This window comes from Ostrea edulis, chromosome 6 (genome assembly GCF_947568905.1).
Source record: "Ostrea edulis chromosome 6, xbOstEdul1.1, whole genome shotgun sequence".
NCBI lineage: Eukaryota > Metazoa > Mollusca > Bivalvia > Ostreida > Ostreidae > Ostrea > Ostrea edulis.
The window spans coordinates 7,212,292-7,232,476 of NC_079169.1; the positions used below are offsets into that span (position 1 = coordinate 7,212,292).

General features: G+C 41.9%; 1 protein-coding gene across 1 annotated transcript in view; it reads right to left on the bottom strand.

Annotated features, from left to right (window-relative positions):
* LOC130047040 (pneumococcal serine-rich repeat protein-like) overlaps nucleotides 1-20,185 on the bottom strand; it is a 54,193-nt gene that overhangs the window by 6,502 nt on the left and 27,506 nt on the right. Inside the window, exons 2-7 of the mRNA XM_056141161.1 lie at nucleotides 18,103-18,426; nucleotides 11,841-17,156; nucleotides 8,689-11,151; nucleotides 6,429-7,979; nucleotides 3,257-5,719; nucleotides 85-2,562 (exon numbers count right to left, since the gene is read on the bottom strand). Of these exons, the coding sequence (XP_055997136.1) occupies nucleotides 85-2,562; nucleotides 3,257-5,719; nucleotides 6,429-7,979; nucleotides 8,689-11,151; nucleotides 11,841-17,156; nucleotides 18,103-18,307 (14,476 nt within the window). The 5' untranslated portion in view covers nucleotides 18,308-18,426. The remainder of the gene's footprint in view (nucleotides 1-84; nucleotides 2,563-3,256; nucleotides 5,720-6,428; nucleotides 7,980-8,688; nucleotides 11,152-11,840; nucleotides 17,157-18,102; nucleotides 18,427-20,185) is intronic.

Here is a 20,185-nt window from a genome sequence, read left to right on the forward strand (position 1 = left end):
TAAAGGGGTTGCATTTGTCACTAATACCACACATCTCTTTGTTATCAAACAAACCACATAATAAAATATGAAAAGGCAACTTGCCTTCAGAAGAACTGGTAGTATCAACAATTGTTGATGCAGTAGTGGATCCAGAAGTAGATGTAGTGGGTTCAGATGTGATTGATTCTGATGTAGTCTCTGCTGTGCTTGAAGTATCTGCAGCTGAGGTGCTAGCGTCAGTACTGGTTGTTGTTGTGCCTGCCTGTGTTGTTGTGCTAGCCTGTGAACTCGTGGACGTGGGATCAGCAGTTGTGATGCCGGCTGTCGACGATTCCGTAGTTTCTACTGTTATGCTAGCAATCTCTGCAGTTGTTGATGTTGGCGTGCCTGCGGATGTAGATGTGCTGGCTTCAGGTGTGATGCCTTCAGTGGTAGTTTCAGATGCGCTTGTAGATTCAGCCAAGGTTGTGCTAGCATCAGTTGTGGCTGTTGTTGCACCTGTTTCTGTTGTGGAGATAGACTGTGCACTACTGGAAGTGATTTCTGCAGCAGCTGTGCTACTCACTGTCGACGACCCCATGGTTTCTACTGTTGTGCTAGTTGGAATTGTAGATGTTGGTGTCACTGCGGATGTAGATGCACTGGCTTCACCTGTGACGGCTTCAGTCGTAGTCTCAACGGCGCTTGTAGATTGTGCAGTGGTTGTGCTAGCATCAATAGTAGTTGTTGTTGCACTTGCCTCTGTTGTGGAAATGGTCTCAGTACTGGTGGAAGTTATTTCTGCAGTTGTGCTGCCGACTATTAACGGTTCCGTGGCGTCTAGTGTTGTGGTAGTTATTTCTGCACTTGTTGATGTTAATGTTACTGAGGACGTAGATGTACTGGCTTCAGTTGTGGTGCTTTCAATTGTACTTTCAACTGCGCTTGTAGATTCAGTCGCCGTTGTGCTAGGTTCAGTTGTTGTTGTTGCTGCACTTGTTTCTGAAATGGTACTACCCATTGTCGAAGACATTGTAGTTTCTCCTGTTGTAGTAGTTGTTTCTGGAATTGTGGATGATGGTGTCGCTGCGGATGTAGATGTACTGGCTTCAGTTGCGACGGCTTCAGTTGTGAAGGCTTCAGTCGTAGTCTCAGTTGCGCTTGTAGATTGTGCAGTTGTTGTGCTACCATCAGTAGTAGTCGAGGATGCGCCTGATTCTGTCGTAGAGCTTGCCTGTGTATTTGTGGAGGTCATTTCCATTGTTGTGCTTCCTTCTGTCGAAGATTCGGTGTTGTCTGGTGTTGATGTAGTTATTTCTAAAGTTGTAGGTGTTGATGTCTCTGCAGATGTAGATGTACTGGCTTCAGTTGTGGTGCTTTCAGTTGTACTTTCAACTGCACTTGTAGATTCAGTCGTCGTTGTGCTAGGTTCAGTTGTTGTTGTTGTTGTTGCTGCACTTGTTTCTGAAATTGTACTACCCATTGTCGAAGACATTGTAGTTTCTCCTGTTGTAGTAGTTGTTTCTGGAATTGTGGATGATGGTGTCGCTGCGGATGTAGATGTACTGGCTTCAGTTGCAACGGCTTCAGTTGTGAAGGCTTCAGTCGTAGTCTCAGTTGCGCTTGTAGATTGTGCAGTTGTTGTGCTACCATCAGTAGTAGTCGATGATGCGCCTGATTCTGTTGTAGAGCTTGCCTGTGTACTTGTAGAGTTGATTTGTATTGTTGTGCTTCCTTCTGTCGAAGATTCCGTGTTGTCTGGTGTTAATGTAGTTATTTCTAAAGTTGTAGATGTTGATGTCCCTGCAGATGTAGATGTACTGGCTTCAGTTGTGGTGCTTTCAGTTGTACTTTCAACTGCACTTGTAGATTCAGTTGCCGTTGTGCTAGGTTCAGTTGTTGCTGCACTTGTTTCTGAAATTGTACTATCCATTGTCGAAGACATTGTAGTTTCTGCTGTTGTAGTAGTTGTTTCTGGAATTGTGGAGGATGGTGTCGCTGCGGATGTAGATGTACTGGCTTCAGTTGTGACGGCTTCAGTCATACTCTCAGTTGCGCTTGTAGATTGTGCAATTGTTGTGGTACCATCACTAGTAGTTGATGATGCGCCTGATTCTGTTGTAGAGCTTGCCTGTGTACTTGTGGAGGTGATTTCGATTGTTGTGCTTCCTTCTGTCGAAGATTCCGTGTTGTCTGGTGTTGATGTAATTATTTCTAAAGTTGTAGATGTTGGTGTCTCTGTGGATGTAGATGTACTGGCTTCAGTTGTGAAGGTTTCGGTTGTGGTTTCAACTGTGATTGTGGGTTCTGCAACTGTTGTGCTTGAGTCAACAGTACTTGTTGTGCCTTGCTCTGTTGTTGTGCTAACCAGTGTACTCGTTGAAGTCGGTTGTACTGTTGTGCTTCCGACTGACGACGACTCCGTGGTGTGTAATGTTGTGCTAGTTATATCTGCAATTGTAGATGTACTGCTTGTCCCTGTTGTAGTTGCACTGGGCTCAGTTGGGATGGCTTCAGTTGTTGTTTCAGATGTACTTGTAGTTTCTGCTACTGTTATGCTGATGGTAGAACTCGCAGGTGTTGTCCCTATGTAAATGTATGCTTTTCATTTTATATTATCATTAGTTAAGTGTTTCACAAATTATGTTTCTTAAAATCACATTCTGAAAAAAGAAGAGGCTGTGTTTTCTTATTTGGTCTTTGGAAACGTTTGGATTACAGTAGTTACAAGTATATTCTCATTCCACACAGTAGTGTGTATATTTCTTTCAGGACGCAAAATCATCCACATCTAGCACGTAAATGTGAATTTCTACGCAGATTACGATTATTTCACGGTGTACATTATTGTGGGTTATCTAGACAAACTCCTGCTTTGACCAAACGTATTGCATGGATTCAGGAGAACGACTAATTAAGCAATGCTTAGAATCTCGAAGAGCGGAACAAACATCGTAATCCCTGTAACCCTCAAAGGAGAAGGTAAAAGAAAAGAATGATGACTGGCAGAAGAAAGAGTTAGTAGTATTAAAACGGATATTTAAAAAATTATAACAGAATGTGCCTGATATATCATGATTAAAACACGTCAAGGAGGAAATGCTGAAAATGAAATATATAGGATCAGTCTGTATCCTATTAGTTATTCCTTCGTAACAGCATTCATATCGTAACTTTGAATAAAAGTTTACAGAATATCACTTATACATTATAAAGGGGTTGCATTTGTCACTAATACCACACATCTCTTTGTTATCAAACAAACCACATAATAAAATATGAAAAGGCAACTTGCCTTCAGAAGAACTGGTAGTATCAACAATTGTTGATGCAGTAGTGGATCCAGAAGTAGATGTAGTGGGTTCAGATGTGATTGATTCTGATGTAGTCTCTGCTGTGCTTGAAGTATCTGCAGCTGAGGTGCTAGCGTCAGTACTGGTTGTTGTTGTGCCTGCCTGTGTTGTTGTGCTAGCCTGTGAACTCGTGGACGTGGGATCAGCAGTTGTGATGCCGGCTGTCGACGATTCCGTAGTTTCTACTGTTATGCTAGCAATCTCTGCAGTTGTTGATGTTGGCGTGCCTGCGGATGTAGATGTGCTGGCTTCAGGTGTGATGCCTTCAGTGGTAGTTTCAGATGCGCTTGTAGATTCAGCCAAGGTTGTGCTAGCATCAGTTGTGGCTGTTGTTGCACCTGTTTCTGTTGTGGAGATAGACTGTGCAATACTGGAAGTGATTTCTGCAGCAGCTGTGCTACTCACTGTCGACGACCCCATGGTTTCTACTGTTGTGCTAGTTGGAATTGTAGATGTTGGTGTCACTGCGGATGTAGATGCACTGGCTTCACCTGTGACGGCTTCAGTCGTAGTCTCAACGGCGCTTGTAGATTGTGCAGTGGTTGTGCTAGCATCAATAGTAGTTGTTGTTGCACTTGCCTCTGTTGTGGAAATGGTCTCAGTACTGGTGGAAGTTATTTCTGCAGTTGTGCTGCCGACTATTAACGGTTCCGTGGCGTCTAGTGTTGTGGTAGTTATTTCTGCACTTGTTGATGTTAATGTTACTGAGGACGTAGATGTACTGGCTTCAGTTGTGGTGCTTTCAATTGTACTTTCAACTGCGCTTGTAGATTCAGTCGCCGTTGTGCTAGGTTCAGTTGTTGTTGTTGCTGCACTTGTTTCTGAAATGGTACTACCCATTGTCGAAGACATTGTAGTTTCTCCTGTTGTAGTAGTTGTTTCTGGAATTGTGGATGATGGTGTCGCTGCGGATGTAGATGTACTGGCTTCAGTTGCGACGGCTTCAGTTGTGAAGGCTTCAGTCGTAGTCTCAGTTGCGCTTGTAGATTGTGCAGTTGTTGTGCTACCATCAGTAGTAGTCGAGGATGCGCCTGATTCTGTCGTAGAGCTTGCCTGTGTATTTGTGGAGGTCATTTCCATTGTTGTGCTTCCTTCTGTCGAAGATTCGGTGTTGTCTGGTGTTGATGTAGTTATTTCTAAAGTTGTAGGTGTTGATGTCTCTGCAGATGTAGATGTACTGGCTTCAGTTGTGGTGCTTTCAGTTGTACTTTCAACTGCACTTGTAGATTCAGTCGTCGTTGTGCTAGGTTCAGTTGTTGTTGTTGTTGTTGCTGCACTTGTTTCTGAAATTGTACTACCCATTGTCGAAGACATTGTAGTTTCTCCTGTTGTAGTAGTTGTTTCTGGAATTGTGGATGATGGTGTCGCTGCGGATGTAGATGTACTGGCTTCAGTTGCAACGGCTTCAGTTGTGAAGGCTCCAGTCGTAGTCTCAGTTGCGCTTGTAGATTGTGCAGTTGTTGTGCTACCATCGGTAGTAGTCGATGATGCGCCTGATTCTGTTGTAGAGCTTGCCTGTGTACTTGTAGAGTTGATTTGTATTGTTGTGCTTCCTTCTGTCGAAGATTCCGTGTTGTCTGGTGTTAATGTAGTTATTTCTAAAGTTGTAGATGTTGATGTCCCTGCAGATGTAGATGTACTGGCTTCAGTTGTGGTGCTTTCAGTTGTACTTTCAACTGCACTTGTAGATTCAGTTGCCGTTGTGCTAGGTTCAGTTGTTGCTGCACTTGTTTCTGAAATTGTACTATCCATTGTCGAAGACATTGTAGTTTCTGCTGTTGTAGTAGTTGTTTCTGGAATTGTGGAGGATGGTGTCGCTGCGGATGTAGATGTACTGGCTTCAGTTGTGACGGCTTCAGTCATACTCTCAGTTGCGCTTGTAGATTGTGCAATTGTTGTGGTACCATCACTAGTAGTTGATGATGCGCCTGGTTCTGTTGTAGAGCTTGCCTGTGTACTTGTGGAGGTGATTTCGATTGTTGTGCTTCCTTCTATCGAAGATTCCGTGTTGTCTGGTGTTGATGTAATTATTTCTAAAGTTGTAGATGTTGGTGTCTCTGTGGATGTAGATGTACTGGCTTCAGTTGTGAAGGTTTCGGTTGTGGTTTCAACTGTGATTGTGGGTTCTGCAACTGTTGTGCTTGAGTCAACAGTACTTGTTGTGCCTTGCTCTGTTGTTGTGCTAACCAGTGTACTCGTTGAAGTCGGTTGTACTGTTGTGCTTCCGACTGACGACGACTCCGTGGTGTGTAATGTTGTGCTAGTTATATCTGCAATTGTAGATGTACTGCTTGTCCCTGTTGTAGTTGCACTGGGCTCAGTTGGGATGGCTTCAGTTGTTGTTTCAGATGTACTTGTAGTTTCTGCTACTGTTATGCTGATGGTAGAACTCGCAGGTGTTGTCCCTATGTAAATGTATGCTTTTCATTTTATATTATCATTAGTTAAGTGTTTCACAAATTATGTTTCTTAAAATCACATTCTGAAAAAAGAAGAGGCTGTGTTTTCTTATTTGGTCTTTGGAAACGTTTGGATTACAGTAGTTACAAGTATATTCTCATTCCACACAGTAGTGTGTATATTTCTTTCAGGACGCAAAATCATCCACATCTAGCACGTAAATGTGAATTTCTACGCAGATTACGATTATTTCACGGTGTACATTATTGTGGGTTATCTAGACAAACTCCTGCTTTGACCAAACGTATTGCATGGATTCAGGAGAACGACTAATTAAGCAATGCTTAGAATCTCGAAGAGCGGAACAAACATCGTAATCCCTGTAACCCTCAAAGGAGAAGGTAAAAGAAAAGAATGATGACTGGCAGAAGAAAGAGTTAGTAGTATTAAAACGGATATTTAAAAAATTATAACAGAATGTGCCTGATATATCATGATTAAAACACGTCAAGGAGGAAATGCTGAAAATGAAATATATAGGATCACTCTGTATCCTATTAGTTATTCCTTCGTAACAGCATTCATATCGTAACTTTGAATAAAAGTTTACAGAATATCACTTATACATTATAAAGGGGTTGCATTTGTCACTAATACCACACATCTCTTTGTTATCAAACAAACCACATAATAAAATATGAAAAGGCAACTTGCCTTCAGAAGAACTGGTAGTATCAACAATTGTTGATGCAGTAGTGGATCCAGAAGTAGATGTAGTGGGTTCAGATGTGATTGATTCTGATGTAGTCTCTGCTGTGCTTGAAGTATCTGCAGCTGAGGTGCTAGCGTCAGTACTGGTTGTTGTTGTGCCTGCCTGTGTTGTTGTGCTAGCCTGTGAACTCGTGGACGTGGGATCAGCAGTTGTGATGCCGGCTGTCGACGATTCCGTAGTTTCTACTGTTATGCTAGCAATCTCTGCAGTTGTTGATGTTGGCGTGCCTGCGGATGTAGATGTGCTGGCTTCAGGTGTGATGCCTTCAGTGGTAGTTTCAGATGCGCTTGTAGATTCAGCCAAGGTTGTGCTAGCATCAGTTGTGGCTGTTGTTGCACCTGTTTCTGTTGTGGAGATAGACTGTGCACTACTGGAAGTGATTTCTGCAGCAGCTGTGCTACTCACTGTCGACGACCCCATGGTTTCTACTGTTGTGCTAGTTGGAATTGTAGATGTTGGTGTCACTGCGGATGTAGATGCACTGGCTTCACCTGTGACGGCTTCAGTCGTAGTCTCAACGGCGCTTGTAGATTGTGCAGTGGTTGTGCTAGCATCAATAGTAGTTGTTGTTGCACTTGCCTCTGTTGTGGAAATGGTCTCAGTACTGGTGGAAGTTATTTCTGCAGTTGTGCTGCCGACTATTGACGGTTCCGTGGCGTCTAGTGTTGTGGTAGTTATTTCTGCACTTGTTGATGTTAATGTTACTGAGGACGTAGATGTACTGGCTTCAGTTGTGGTGCTTTCAATTGTACTTTCAACTGCGCTTGTAGATTCAGTCGCCGTTGTGCTAGGTTCAGTTGTTGTTGTTGCTGCACTTGTTTCTGAAATGGTACTACCCATTGTCGAAGACATTGTAGTTTCTGCTGTTGTAGTAGTTGTTTCTGGAATTGTGGAGGATGGTGTCGCTGCGGATGTAGATGTACTGGCTTCAGTTGTGACGGCTTCAGTCATACTCTCAGTTGCGCTTGTAGATTGTGCAGTTGTTGTGCTACCATCACTAGTAGTTGATGATGCGCTTGATTCTGTTGTAGAGCTTGCCTGTGTACTTGTGGAGGTGATTTCGATTGTTGTGCTTCCTTCTGTCGAAGATTCCGTGTTGTCTGGTGTTGATGTAGTTATTTCTAAAGTTGTAGATGTTGGTGTCTCTGTGGATGTAGATGTACTGGCTTCAGTTGTGAAGGTTTCGGTTGTGGTTTCAACTGTGATTGTGGGTTCTGCAACTGTTGTGCTTGAGTCAACAGTACTTGTTGTGCCTTGCTCTGTTGTTGTGCTAACCAGTGTACTCGTTGAAGTCGGTTGTACTGTTGTGCTTCCGACTGACGACGACTCCGTGGTGTGTAATGTTGTGCTAGTTATATCTGCAATTGTAGATGTACTGCTTGTCCCTGTTGTAGTTGCACTGGGCTCAGTTGGGATGGCTTCAGTTGTTGTTTCAGATGTACTTGTAGTTTCTGCTACTGTTATGCTGATGGTAGAACTCGCAGGTGTTGTCCCTATGTAAATGTATGCTTTTCATTTTATATTATCATTAGTTAAGTGTTTCACAAATTATGTTTCTTAAAATCACATTCTGAAAAAAGAAGAGGCTGTGTTTTCTTATTTGGTCTTTGGAAACGTTTGGATTACAGTAGTTACAAGTATATTCTCATTCCACACAGTAGTGTGTATATTTCTTTCAGGACGCAAAATCATCCACATCTAGCACGTAAATGTGAATTTCTACGCAGATTACGATTATTTCACGGTGTACATTATTGTGGGTTATCTAGACAAACTCCTGCTTTGACTAAACGTATTGCATGGATTCAGGAGAACGACTAATTAAGCAATGCTTAGAATCTCGAAGAGCGGGACAAACATCGTAATCCCTGTAACCCTCAAAGGAGAAGGTAAAAGAAAAGAATGATGACTGGCAGAAGAAAGAGTTAGTAGTATTAAAACGGATATTTAAAAAATTATAACAGAATGTGCCTGATATATCATGATTAAAACACGTCAAGGAGGAAATGCTGAAAATGAAATATATAGGATCACTCTGTATCCTATTAGTTATTCCTTCGTAACAGCATTCATATCGTAACTTTGAATAAAAGTTTACAGAATATCACTTATACATTATAAAGGGGTTGCATTTGTCACTAATACCACACATCTCTTTGTTATCAAACAAACCACATAATAAAATATGAAAAGGCAACTTGCCTTCAGAAGAACTGGTAGTATCAACAATTGTTGATGCAGTAGTGGATCCAGAAGTAGATGTAGTGGGTTCAGATGTGATTGATTCTGATGTAGTCTCTGCTGTGCTTGAAGTATCTGCAGCTGAGGTGCTAGCGTCAGTACTGGTTGTTGTTGTGCCTGCCTGTGTTGTTGTGCTAGCCTGTGAACTCGTGGACGTGGGATCAGCAGTTGTGATGCCGGCTGTCGACGATTCCGTAGTTTCTACTGTTATGCTAGCAATCTCTGCAGTTGTTGATGTTGGCGTGCCTGCGGATGTAGATGTGCTGGCTTCAGGTGTGATGCCTTCAGTGGTAGTTTCAGATGCGCTTGTAGATTCAGCCAAGGTTGTGCTAGCATCAGTTGTGGTTGTTGTTGCACCTGTTTCTGTTGTGGAGATAGACTGTGCACTACTGGAAGTGATTTCTGCAGCAGCTGTGCTACTCACTGTCGACGACCCCATGGTTTCTACTGTTGTGCTAGTTGGAATTGTAGATGTTGGTGTCACTGCGGATGTAGATGCACTGGCTTCACCTGTGACGGCTTCAGTCGTAGTCTCAACGGCGCTTGTAGATTGTGCAGTGGTTGTGCTAGCATCAATAGTAGTTGTTGTTGCACTTGCCTCTGTTGTGGAAATGGTCTCAGTACTGGTGGAAGTTATTTCTGCAGTTGTGCTGCCGACTATTGACGGTTCCGTGGCGTCTAGTGTTGTGGTAGTTATTTCTGCACTTGTTGATGTTAATGTTACTGAGGACGTAGATGTACTGGCTTCAGTTGTGGTGCTTTCAATTGTACTTTCAACTGCGCTTGTAGATTCAGTCGCCGTTGTGCTAGGTTCAGTTGTTGTTGTTGCTGCACTTGTTTCTGAAATGGTACTACCCATTGTCGAAGACATTGTAGTTTCTCCTGTTGTAGTAGTTGTTTCTGGAATTGTGGATGATGGTGTCGCTGCGGATGTAGATGTACTGGCTTCAGTTGCGACGGCTTCAGTTGTGAAGGCTTCAGTCGTAGTCTCAGTTGCGCTTGTAGATTGTGCAGTTGTTGTGCTACCATCAGTAGTAGTCGAGGATGCGCCTGATTCTGTCGTAGAGCTTGCCTGTGTATTTGTGGAGGTCATTTCCATTGTTGTGCTTCCTTCTGTCGAAGATTCGGTGTTGTCTGGTGTTGATGTAGTTATTTCTAAAGTTGTAGGTGTTGATGTCTCTGCAGATGTAGATGTACTGGCTTCAGTTGTGGTGCTTTCAGTTGTACTTTCAACTGCACTTGTAGATTCAGTCGTCGTTGTGCTAGGTTCAGTTGTTGTTGTTGTTGTTGCCGCACTTGTTTCTGAAATTGTACTATCCATTGTGGAAGACATTGTAGTTTCTGCTGTTGTAGTAGTTGTTTCTGGAATTGTGGATGATGGTGTCGCTGCGGATGTAGATGTACTGGCTTCAGTTGCAACGGCTTCAGTTGTGAAGGCTTCAGTCGTAGTCTCAGTTGCGCTTGTAGATTGTGCAGTTGTTGTGCTACCATCAGTAGTAGTCGATGATGCGCCTGATTCTGTTGTAGAGCTTGCCTGTGTACTTGTAGAGTTGATTTGTATTGTTGTGCTTCCTTCTGTCGAAGATTCCGTGTTGTCTGGTGTTGATGTAGTTATTTCTAAAGTTGTAGATGTTGATGTCTCTGCAGATGCAGATGTACTGGCTTCAGTTGTGGTGCTTTCAGTTGTACTTTCAACTGCACTTGTAGATTCAGTTGCCGTTGTGCTAGGTTCAGTTGTTGCTGCACTTGTTTCTGAAATTGTACTATCCATTGTCGAAGACATTGTAGTTTCTGCTGTTGTAGTAGTTGTTTCTGGAATTGTGGAGGATGGTGTCGCTGCGGATGTAGATGTACTGGCTTCAGTTGTGACGGCTTCAGTCATACTCTCAGTTGTGCTTGTAGATTGTGCAGTTGTTGTGCTACCATCACTAGTAGTTGATGATGCGCCTGATTCTGTTGTAGAGCTTGCCTGTGTACTTGTGGAGGTGATTTCGATTGTTGTGCTTCCTTCTGTCGAAGATTCCGTGTTGTCTGGTGTTGATGTAGTTATTTCTAAAGTTGTAGATGTTGGTGTCTCTGTGGATGTAGATGTACTGGCTTCAGTTGTGAAGGTTTCGGTTGTGGTTTCAACTGTGATTGTGGGTTCTGCAACTGTTGTGCTTGAGTCAACAGTACTTGTTGTGCCTTGCTCTGTTGTTGTGCTAACCAGTGTACTCGTTGAAGTCGGTTGTACTGTTGTGCTTCCGACTGACGACGACTCCGTGGTGTGTAATGTTGTGCTAGTTATATCTGCAATTGTAGATGTACTGCTTGTCCCTGTTGTAGTTGCACTGGGCTCAGTTGGGATGGCTTCAGTTGTTGTTTCAGATGTACTTGTAGTTTCTGCTACTGTTATGCTGATGGTAGAACTCGCAGGTGTTGTCCCTATGTAAATGTATGCTTTTCATTTTATATTATCATTAGTTAAGTGTTTCACAAATTATGTTTCTTAAAATCACATTCTGAAAAAAGAAGAGGCTGTGTTTTCTTATTTGTACAGTAGTTACAAGTATATTCTCATTCCACACAGTAGTGTGTATATTTCTTTCAGGACGCAAAATCATCCACATCTAGCACGTAAATGTGAATTTCTACGCAGATTACGATTATTTCACGGTGTACATTATTGTGGGTTATCTAGACAAACTCCTGCTTTGACCAAACGTATTGCATGGATTCAGGAGAACGACTAATTAAGCAATGCTTAGAATCTCGAAGAGCGGAACAAACATCGTAATCCCTGTAACCCTCAAAGGAGAAGGTAAAAGAAAAGAATGATGACTGGCAGAAGAAAGAGTTAGTAGTATTAAAACGGATATTTAAAAAATTATAACAGAATGTGCCTGATATATCATGATTAAAACACGTCAAGGAGGAAATGCTGAAAATGAAATATATAGGATCACTCTGTATCCTATTAGTTATTCCTTCGTAACAGCATTCATATCGTAACTTTGAATAAAAGTTTACAGAATATCACTTATACATTATAAAGGGGTTGCATTTGTCACTAATACCACACATCTCTTTGTTATCAAACAAACCACATAATAAAATATGAAAAGGCAACTTGCCTTCAGAAGAACTGGTAGTATCAACAATTGTTGATGCAGTAGTGGATCCAGAAGTAGATGTAGTGGGTTCAGATGTGATTGATTCTGATGTAGTCTCTGCTGTGCTTGAAGTATCTGCAGCTGAGGTGCTAGCGTCAGTACTGGTTGTTGTTGTGCCTGCCTGTGTTGTTGTGCTAGCCTGTGAACTCGTGGACGTGGGATCAGCAGTTGTGATGCCGGCTGTCGACGATTCCGTAGTTTCTACTGTTATGCTAGCAATCTCTGCAGTTGTTGATGTTGGCGTGCCTGCGGATGTAGATGTGCTGGCTTCAGGTGTGATGCCTTCAGTGGTAGTTTCAGATGCGCTTGTAGATTCAGCCAAGGTTGTGCTAGCATTAGTTGTGGTTGTTGTTGCACCTGTTTCTGTTGTGGAGATAGACTGTGCACTACTGGAAGTGATTTCTGCAGCAGCTGTGCTACTCACTGTCGACGACCCCATGGTTTCTACTGTTGTGCTAGTTGGAATTGTAGATGTTGGTGTCACTGCGGATGTAGATGCACTGGCTTCACCTGTGACGGCTTCAGTCGTAGTCTCAACGGCGCTTGTAGATTGTGCAGTGGTTGTGCTAGCATCAATAGTAGTTGTTGTTGCACTTGCCTCTGTTGTGGAAATGGTCTCAGTACTGGTGGAAGTTATTTCTGCAGTTGTGCTGCCGACTATTGACGGTTCCGTGGCGTCTAGTGTTGTGGTAGTTATTTCTGCACTTGTTGATGTTAATGTTACTGAGGACGTAGATGTACTGGCTTCAGTTGTGGTGCTTTCAATTGTACTTTCAACTGCGCTTGTAGATTCAGTCGCCGTTGTGCTAGGTTCAGTTGTTGTTGTTGTTGTTGCACTTGTTTCTGGAATGGTACTACCCATTGTCGAAGACATTGTAGTTTCTCCTGTTGTAGTAGTTGTTTCTGGAATTGTGGATGATGGTGTCGTTGCGGATGTAGATGTACTGGCTTCAGTTGCGACGGCTTCAGTTGTGAAGGCTTCAGTCGTAGTCTCAGTTGCGCTTGTAGATTGTGCAGTTGTTGTGCTACCATCAGTAGTAGTCGAGGATGCGCCTGATTCTGTCGTAGAGCTTGCCTGTGTATTTGTGGAGGTCATTTCCATTGTTGTGCTTCCTTCTGTCGAAGATTCGGTGTTGTCTGGTGTTGATGTAGTTATTTCTAAAGTTGTAGATGTTGATGTCTCTGCAGATGTAGATGTACTGGCTTCAGTTGTGGTGCTTTCAGTTGTACTTTCAACTGCACTTGTAGATTCAGTTGCCGTTGTGCTAGGTTCAGTTGTTGCTGCACTTGTTTCTGAAATTGTACTATCCATTGTGGAAGACATTGTAGTTTCTGCTGTTGTAGTAGTTGTTTCTGGAATTGTGGATGATGGTGTCGCTGCGGATGTAGATGTACTGGCTTCAGTTGCAACGGCTTCAGTTGTGAAGGCTTCAGTCGTAGTCTCAGTTGCGCTTGTAGATTGTGCAGTTGTTGTGCTACCATCAGTAGTAGTCGATGATGCGCCTGATTCTGTTGTAGAGCTTGCCTGTGTACTTGTAGAGTTGATTTGTATTGTTGTGCTTCCTTCTGTCGAAGATTCCGTGTTGTCTGGTGTTGATGTAGTTATTTCTATAGTTGTAGATGTTGATGTCTCTGCAGATGCAGATGTACTGGCTTCAGTTGTGGTGCTTTCAGTTGTACTTTCAACTGCACTTGTAGATTCAGTTGCCGTTGTGCTAGGTTCAGTTGTTGCTGCACTTGTTTCTGAAATTGTACTATCCATTGTGGAAGACATTGTAGTTTCTGCTGTTGTAGTAGTTGTTTCTGGAATTGTGGAGGATGGTGTTGCTGCGGATGTAGATGTACTGGCTTCAGTTGCAACGGCTTCAGTTGTGAAGGCTTCAGTCGTAGTCTCAGTTGCGCTTGTAGATTGTGCAGTTGTTGTGCTACCATCAGTAGTAGTCGATGATGCGCCTGATTCTGTTGTAGAGCTTGCCTGTGTACTTGTAGAGTTGATTTGTATTGTTGTGCTTCCTTCTGTCGAAGATTCCGTGTTGTCTGGTGTTGATGTAGTTATTTCTAAAGTTGTAGATGTTGATGTCTCTGCAGATGCAGATGTACTGGCTTCAGTTGTGGTGCTTTCAGTTGTACTTTCAACTGCACTTGTAGATTCAGTTGCCGTTGTGCTAGGTTCAATTGTTGCTGCACTTGTTTCTGAAATTGTACTATCCATTGTCGAAGACATTGTAGTTTCTGCTGTTGTAGTAGTTGTTTCTGGAATTGTGGATGTTGGTGTCGCTGCGGATGTAGATGTACTGGCTTCAGTTGTGACGGCTTCAGTTGTGAAGGCTTCAGTCGTAGTCTCAGTTGCGCTTGTAGATTGTGCAGTTGTTGTGCTACCATCACCGGCTGTCGACGATTCAGTAGTTTCTACTGTTATGCTAGCAATCTCTGCAGTTGTTGATGTTGGCGTGCCTGTGGATGTAGATGTGCTGGCTTCAGGTGTGATGCCTTCAGTGGTAGTTTCAGATGCGCTTGTAGATTCAGCCAAGGTTGTGCTAGCATCAGTTGTAGTTGTTGTTGCACCTGTTTCTGTTGTGGAGATAGACTGTGCACTACTGGAGGTGATTTCTGCAGCAGCTGTGCTACTCACTGTCGACGACCCCATGGTTTCTACTGTTGTGCTAGTTGGAATTGTAGATGTTGGTGTCACTGCGGATGTAGATGTACTGGCTTCACCTGTGACGGCTTCAGTCGTAGTCTCAACGGCGCTTGTAGATTGTGCAGTGGTTGTGCTAGCATCAATAGTAGTTGTTGTTGCACTTGCCTCTGTTGTGGAAATGGTCTCAGTACTGGTGGAAGTTATTTCTGCAGTTGTGCTGCCGACTATTGACGGTTCCGTGGCGTCTAGTGTTATGGTAGTTATTTCTGCACTTGTTGATGTTAATGTTACTGATGACGTAGATGTACTGACTTCAGTTGTGGTGCTTTCAATTGTACTTTCAACTGCACTTGTAGATTCAGTCATCGTTGTGCTAGGTTCAGTTGTTGTTGTTGTTGCTGCACTTGTTTCTGAAATTGTACTACCCATTGTCGAAGACATTGTATTTTCTCCTGTTGTAGTAGTTGTTTCTGGAATTGTGGATGATGGTGTCGCTGCGGATGTAGATGTACTGGCTTCAGTTGCGACGGCTTCAGTTGTGAAGGCTTCAGTCGTAGTCTCAGTTGCGATTGTAGATTGTGCAGTTGTTGTGCTACCATCAGTAGTAGTCGATGATGCGCCTGATTCTGTTGTAGAGCTTGCCTGTGTACTTGTAGAGTTGATTTGTATTGTTGTGCTTCCTTCTGTCGAAGATTCCGTGTTGTCTGGTGTTGATGTAGTTATTTCTAAAGTTGTAGATGTTGATGTCTCTGCAGATGTAGATGTACTGGCTTCAGTTGTGGTGCTTTCAGTTGTACTTTCAACTGCACTTGTAGATTCAGTTGCCGTTGTGCTAGGTTCAATTGTTGCTGCACTTGTTTCTGAAATTGTACTATCCATTGTCGAAGACATTGTAGTTTCTGCTGTTGTAGTAGTTGTTTCTGGAATTGTGGATGTTGGTGTCGCTGCGGATGTAGATGTACTGGCTTCAGTTGTGACGGCTTCAGTTGTGAAGGCTTCAGTCGTAGTCTCAGTTGCGCTTGTAGATTGTGCAGTTGTTGTGCTACCATCACCGGCTGTCGACGATTCAGTAGTTTCTACTGTTATGCTAGCAATCTCTGCAGTTGTTGATGTTGGCGTGCCTGTGGATGTAGATGTGCTGGCTTCAGGTGTGATGCCTTCAGTGGTAGTTTCAGATGCGCTTGTAGATTCAGCCAAGGTTGTGCTAGCATAAGTTGTAGTTGTTGTTGCACCTGTTTCTGTTGTGGAGATAGACTGTGCACTACTGGAGGTGATTTCTGCAGCAGCTGTGCTACTCACTGTCGACGACCCCATGGTTTCTACTGTTGTTCTAGTTGGAATTGTAGATGTTGGTGTCACTGCGGATGTAGATGTACTGGCTTCACCTGTGACGGCTTCAGTCGTAGTCTCAACGGCGCTTGTAGATTGTGCAGTGGTTGTGCTAGCATCAATAGTAGTTGTTGTTGCACTTGCCTCTGTTGTGGAAATGGTCTCAGTACTGGTGGAAGTTATTTCTGCAGTTGTGCTGCCGACTATTGACGGTTCCGTGGCGTCTAGTGTTATGGTAGTTATTTCTGCACTTGTTGATGTTAATGTTACTGAGGACGTAGATGTACTGGCTTCAGTTGTGGTGCTTTCAATTGTACTTTCAACTGCACTTGTAGATTCAGTCATCGTTGTGCTAGGTTCAGTTGTTGTTGTTGTTGCTGCACTTGTTTCTGAAATTGTACTACCCATTGTCGAAGACATTGTAGTTTCTCCTGTTGTAGTAGTTGTTTCTGGAATTGTGGATGATGGTGTCGCTGCGGATGTAGATGTACTGGCTTCAGTTGCGACGGCTTCAGTTGTGAAGGCTTCAGTCGTAGTCTCAGTTGCGCTTGTAGATTGTGCAGTTGTTGTGCTACCATCAGTAGTAGTCGAGGATGCGTCTGGTTCTGTCGTAGAGCTTGCCTGTGTACTTGTGGAGGTCATTTCCATTGTTGTGCTTCCTTCTGTCGAAGATTCTGTGTTGTCTGGTGTTGATGTAGTTATTTCTAAAGTTGTAGATGTTGATGTCTCTGCAGATGTAGATGTACTGGCTTCAGTTGTGGTGCTTTCAGTTGTACTTTCAACTGCACTTGTAGATTCAGTCGTCGTTGTGCTAGGTTCAGTTGTTGTTGTTGTTGCTGCACTTGTTTCTGAAATGGTACTACCCATTGTCGAAGACATTGTAGTTTCTGCTGTTGTAGTAGTTGTTTCTGGAATTGTGGATGTTGGTGTCGCTCCGGATGTAGATGTACTGGCTTCACCTGTGAAGGCTTCAGTCGTAGTCTCAACGGCGCTTGTAGATTTTGCAGTTGTTGTGCTACCATCAGTAGTAGTTGATGATACGCCTGATTCTGTTGTAGAGCTTGCCTGTGTACTTGTGGAGGTGATTTCCATTGTTGTGCTTCCTTCTGTCGAAGATTCCGTGTTTTCTGGTGTTGATGTAGTTATTTCTAAAGTTGTAGATGTTGATGTATCTGCAGATGTAAATGTACTGCCTTCAGTTGTGGTGCTTTCAGTTGTACTTTCAACTGCGCTTGTAGATTCAGACACCGTTGTGCTAGCATTAGCTGTCGTTGTTGTTGCACCTGTTTCTGAAATTGTGCTACCCACTGTCGAAGACATTGTAGTTTCTACATATTATTTGTCGAAATGCGCATCTGATGCATCAAAATTGGTACCGTATAAGTTTTACATTATGCTTTACAATCTGGTTTGGGTCAGTTGATACTTTTATGCTTCGTGGATTATAAAGTGTAAACTGACTCGAGCCAGATTTTCTATCATAAGATGCTCAAAACTTGAAATCAACGTCCTGTCAAGGACAAATCAATTCTGTTTTTCTCTTTTCTTTTTAACTTGACATAAAATCATTCACATTACAAAATAAGACGAATTTCTTTTTAATATCTTTTCGTGTTCAACATAGATTTCATAATCACCATCATGCTTCATTGACTATCATATCATAATAAAACAAACTATAGAATAATTTCCTTAAATGCATCATATCTCATATCACTATATATAGTTAAATCACTACATAAACTTCTGAATATAGTGCAAACTATGAATGGAGATGGCTATAATACTTGAATTTCGTCACAGTTATATATATATATATATATATATATATATATATATATATATATATATATATATATGATACAAGGATTCAAAATTCATGTGATAATCACTTGTACACGGCAAATTGCTATTATGACAGAGGGGATTATTCAAGGTTTATACCGAGAGTTATCGCCCTTGAAATAGAGTATACAGTGTGAAAAGACCTTACAGAATGTAAACATGTATGTAACTCCGAGGATTAAGATAGGGTACTAGTAACGCACAGGAAATCTGTCACATCACATAAACGCCTTTACTGGATACCTTACTATAAATGTTATATGTATAAAATGATGTAGAAAGGATGCAGATAATACAAACTGAAATCACCATGTACTCGTTGAACATACCGGGTACTAACATTTAGTAGATGTAATTTAATTTTTATTCAAAAGGTAATAGATTTGTAGCATAAAAAGTAAAACTTGCCTTCAGACGAAGTAGAATCGTTAGCGCTTGTGGAAGTGAACACAGTCTGTGGGGTAGACACAGTGGCGTCCATCACGGTGCTGTCGTCTGCAGTTGTTGTGGATAACGTTGTGCTTGAACTTTTTACCCTTATAATGAGCAGTAAGAAGAGCAGTATTTTTGAGGTAGTTTGTTTCCATGGTTTTGATTTTGGCTGACAGTTCATAAGTCAATCTAAGTTTTCACCGGAGTTTTCAAAGGTAGCTGTATTATGTTCTCAGACTGTTTGTTGTGCTCTTCCATTGAAGACGAAATGTTTCATCTGTCTGTCTGCATCATTAGATTCTATAAAGATAAGGAAACGTACAAATTCAAGCAAGAAATCACATTGATTAAGTAGCCCAGTGGTTAGGACACTTTAGGTAAAGTACTTTAATTTGACCTATGCATGGCTCATACTGTCTTAGCACTGAGATTTATTCATCGTAGCAACGCCTTCCGTAACTTTCGCCTCTACTGCTAGACATTTGGCAAAGAAACGGTCATTAAAAATGTTGAACGTTTTAAGTTTGACGCGGGGCAGTGATCGAGAATCGAAGCCTGGTCATCCCGGTTGGGTAGCGAGCTCCATATTGGGCTATCGTTTTATAATAATATTTTCTGTTACTTAATACATTAATTAAGTCACTATTAACCTCAATAGTACTGATTAATAATAACCTGTCAACTATACTGTTAATAGCATCCCTCCGATCAGCTACGCTCTGCCTGTACTCATATTCTATAGGCAATCGATGTTTTAAATATCTATAACAAAATAATTGTCTTTCTCTTAACATAATATTCACAAGGTATATCACGCCATTTACTAGCTGCATCGCTTGCAATTTTTGGCGGAAAGTTCGATATAATATGATAATTAGTCCCCTATAGGCCAATCCGAAAACATGAGTTATCTTTCCTTGATCCGGAATGTAGTGCGCTTGCTTAACAGTAGTTTAAAACTTCCGGGTAGTATATTCGAGAAGCGTCATTATCAACAGTGAAGAAGGCCGCAAAGATATTGCTGTATAATTTTACAGTAATCACGCCAACAAATATGTTAACGTTAATAAAAAATCCCAATGCATAAGTTTACTTCATACACGTAAAAATAATCAACTTTGCATGTAAAAATAATAGAAAATTAATGTTGTAAGTAGAGGAGGACACCCCCCTCCCCAATATAGAATGCTCTATCGTTAAAGTGATGTAATTTCCTACGCCGGACCTGTCCCGAGACGCAGTTAGATTATTCAGATTCAGTTTCTTTATTTCCTTAAGCTATACAGCTCATCGGTTATAAATGCATTTTAATATTTACAGTAACTACCCCCCCCCCCCCATTTTCCAAGATTTCACACATTTTATGACTGAAATTAGTATATATCATATATTGCATACATTTCCTCAGGATCTTTAGCCCGCGTGTTTTAATACAGTCAGGTTTATAAAAGAATATCAGAAGTCACTTGTTCAATATCAATGTAGTACATTCAGCGATAAAAGTTCTGCCACGATGAACGTCTAGGTATGTCGGACTGACACATCTGGATTTTGAAAATGTCCATCTCTCTGATTGGCGAGTAAAATTTATCCCAGCCTGTACTTGTAAGTGAGAGGCCACTGACAGATTCCCAGCTGTCTGCCCACAAATTTTATACAGTTTCAAATACAAGTATTATAACCATAAATAAATTCGTCGTCACAAACCATCTTTAAACTGATATTTACACATGCAACGTTTTACAAATAAAATAACTTATAATATTGAACGCCATGAATTTATAGTCGGCAGGAGTATGTACCTGTAAATACAGCAATTTTGGGTAAAATATTTGGAGTTTTACTCAAATTATTTTGTAAATTCGTGGCGAAAAGGGGGTGTGTGTCTAAATCTGTCATTGCAATTTCTGTTATGACACGATACGTGCCTATACATAATCAAGTACATTTCAAGGGGGCTAAAATGAATAAAAGAGGGAAGATACAGAGACGTCAAAAGCATTCTATTGGGGGTTAAACTTACCTTTCCCCAGAGAGTACATTTGAGAATATGGCACCC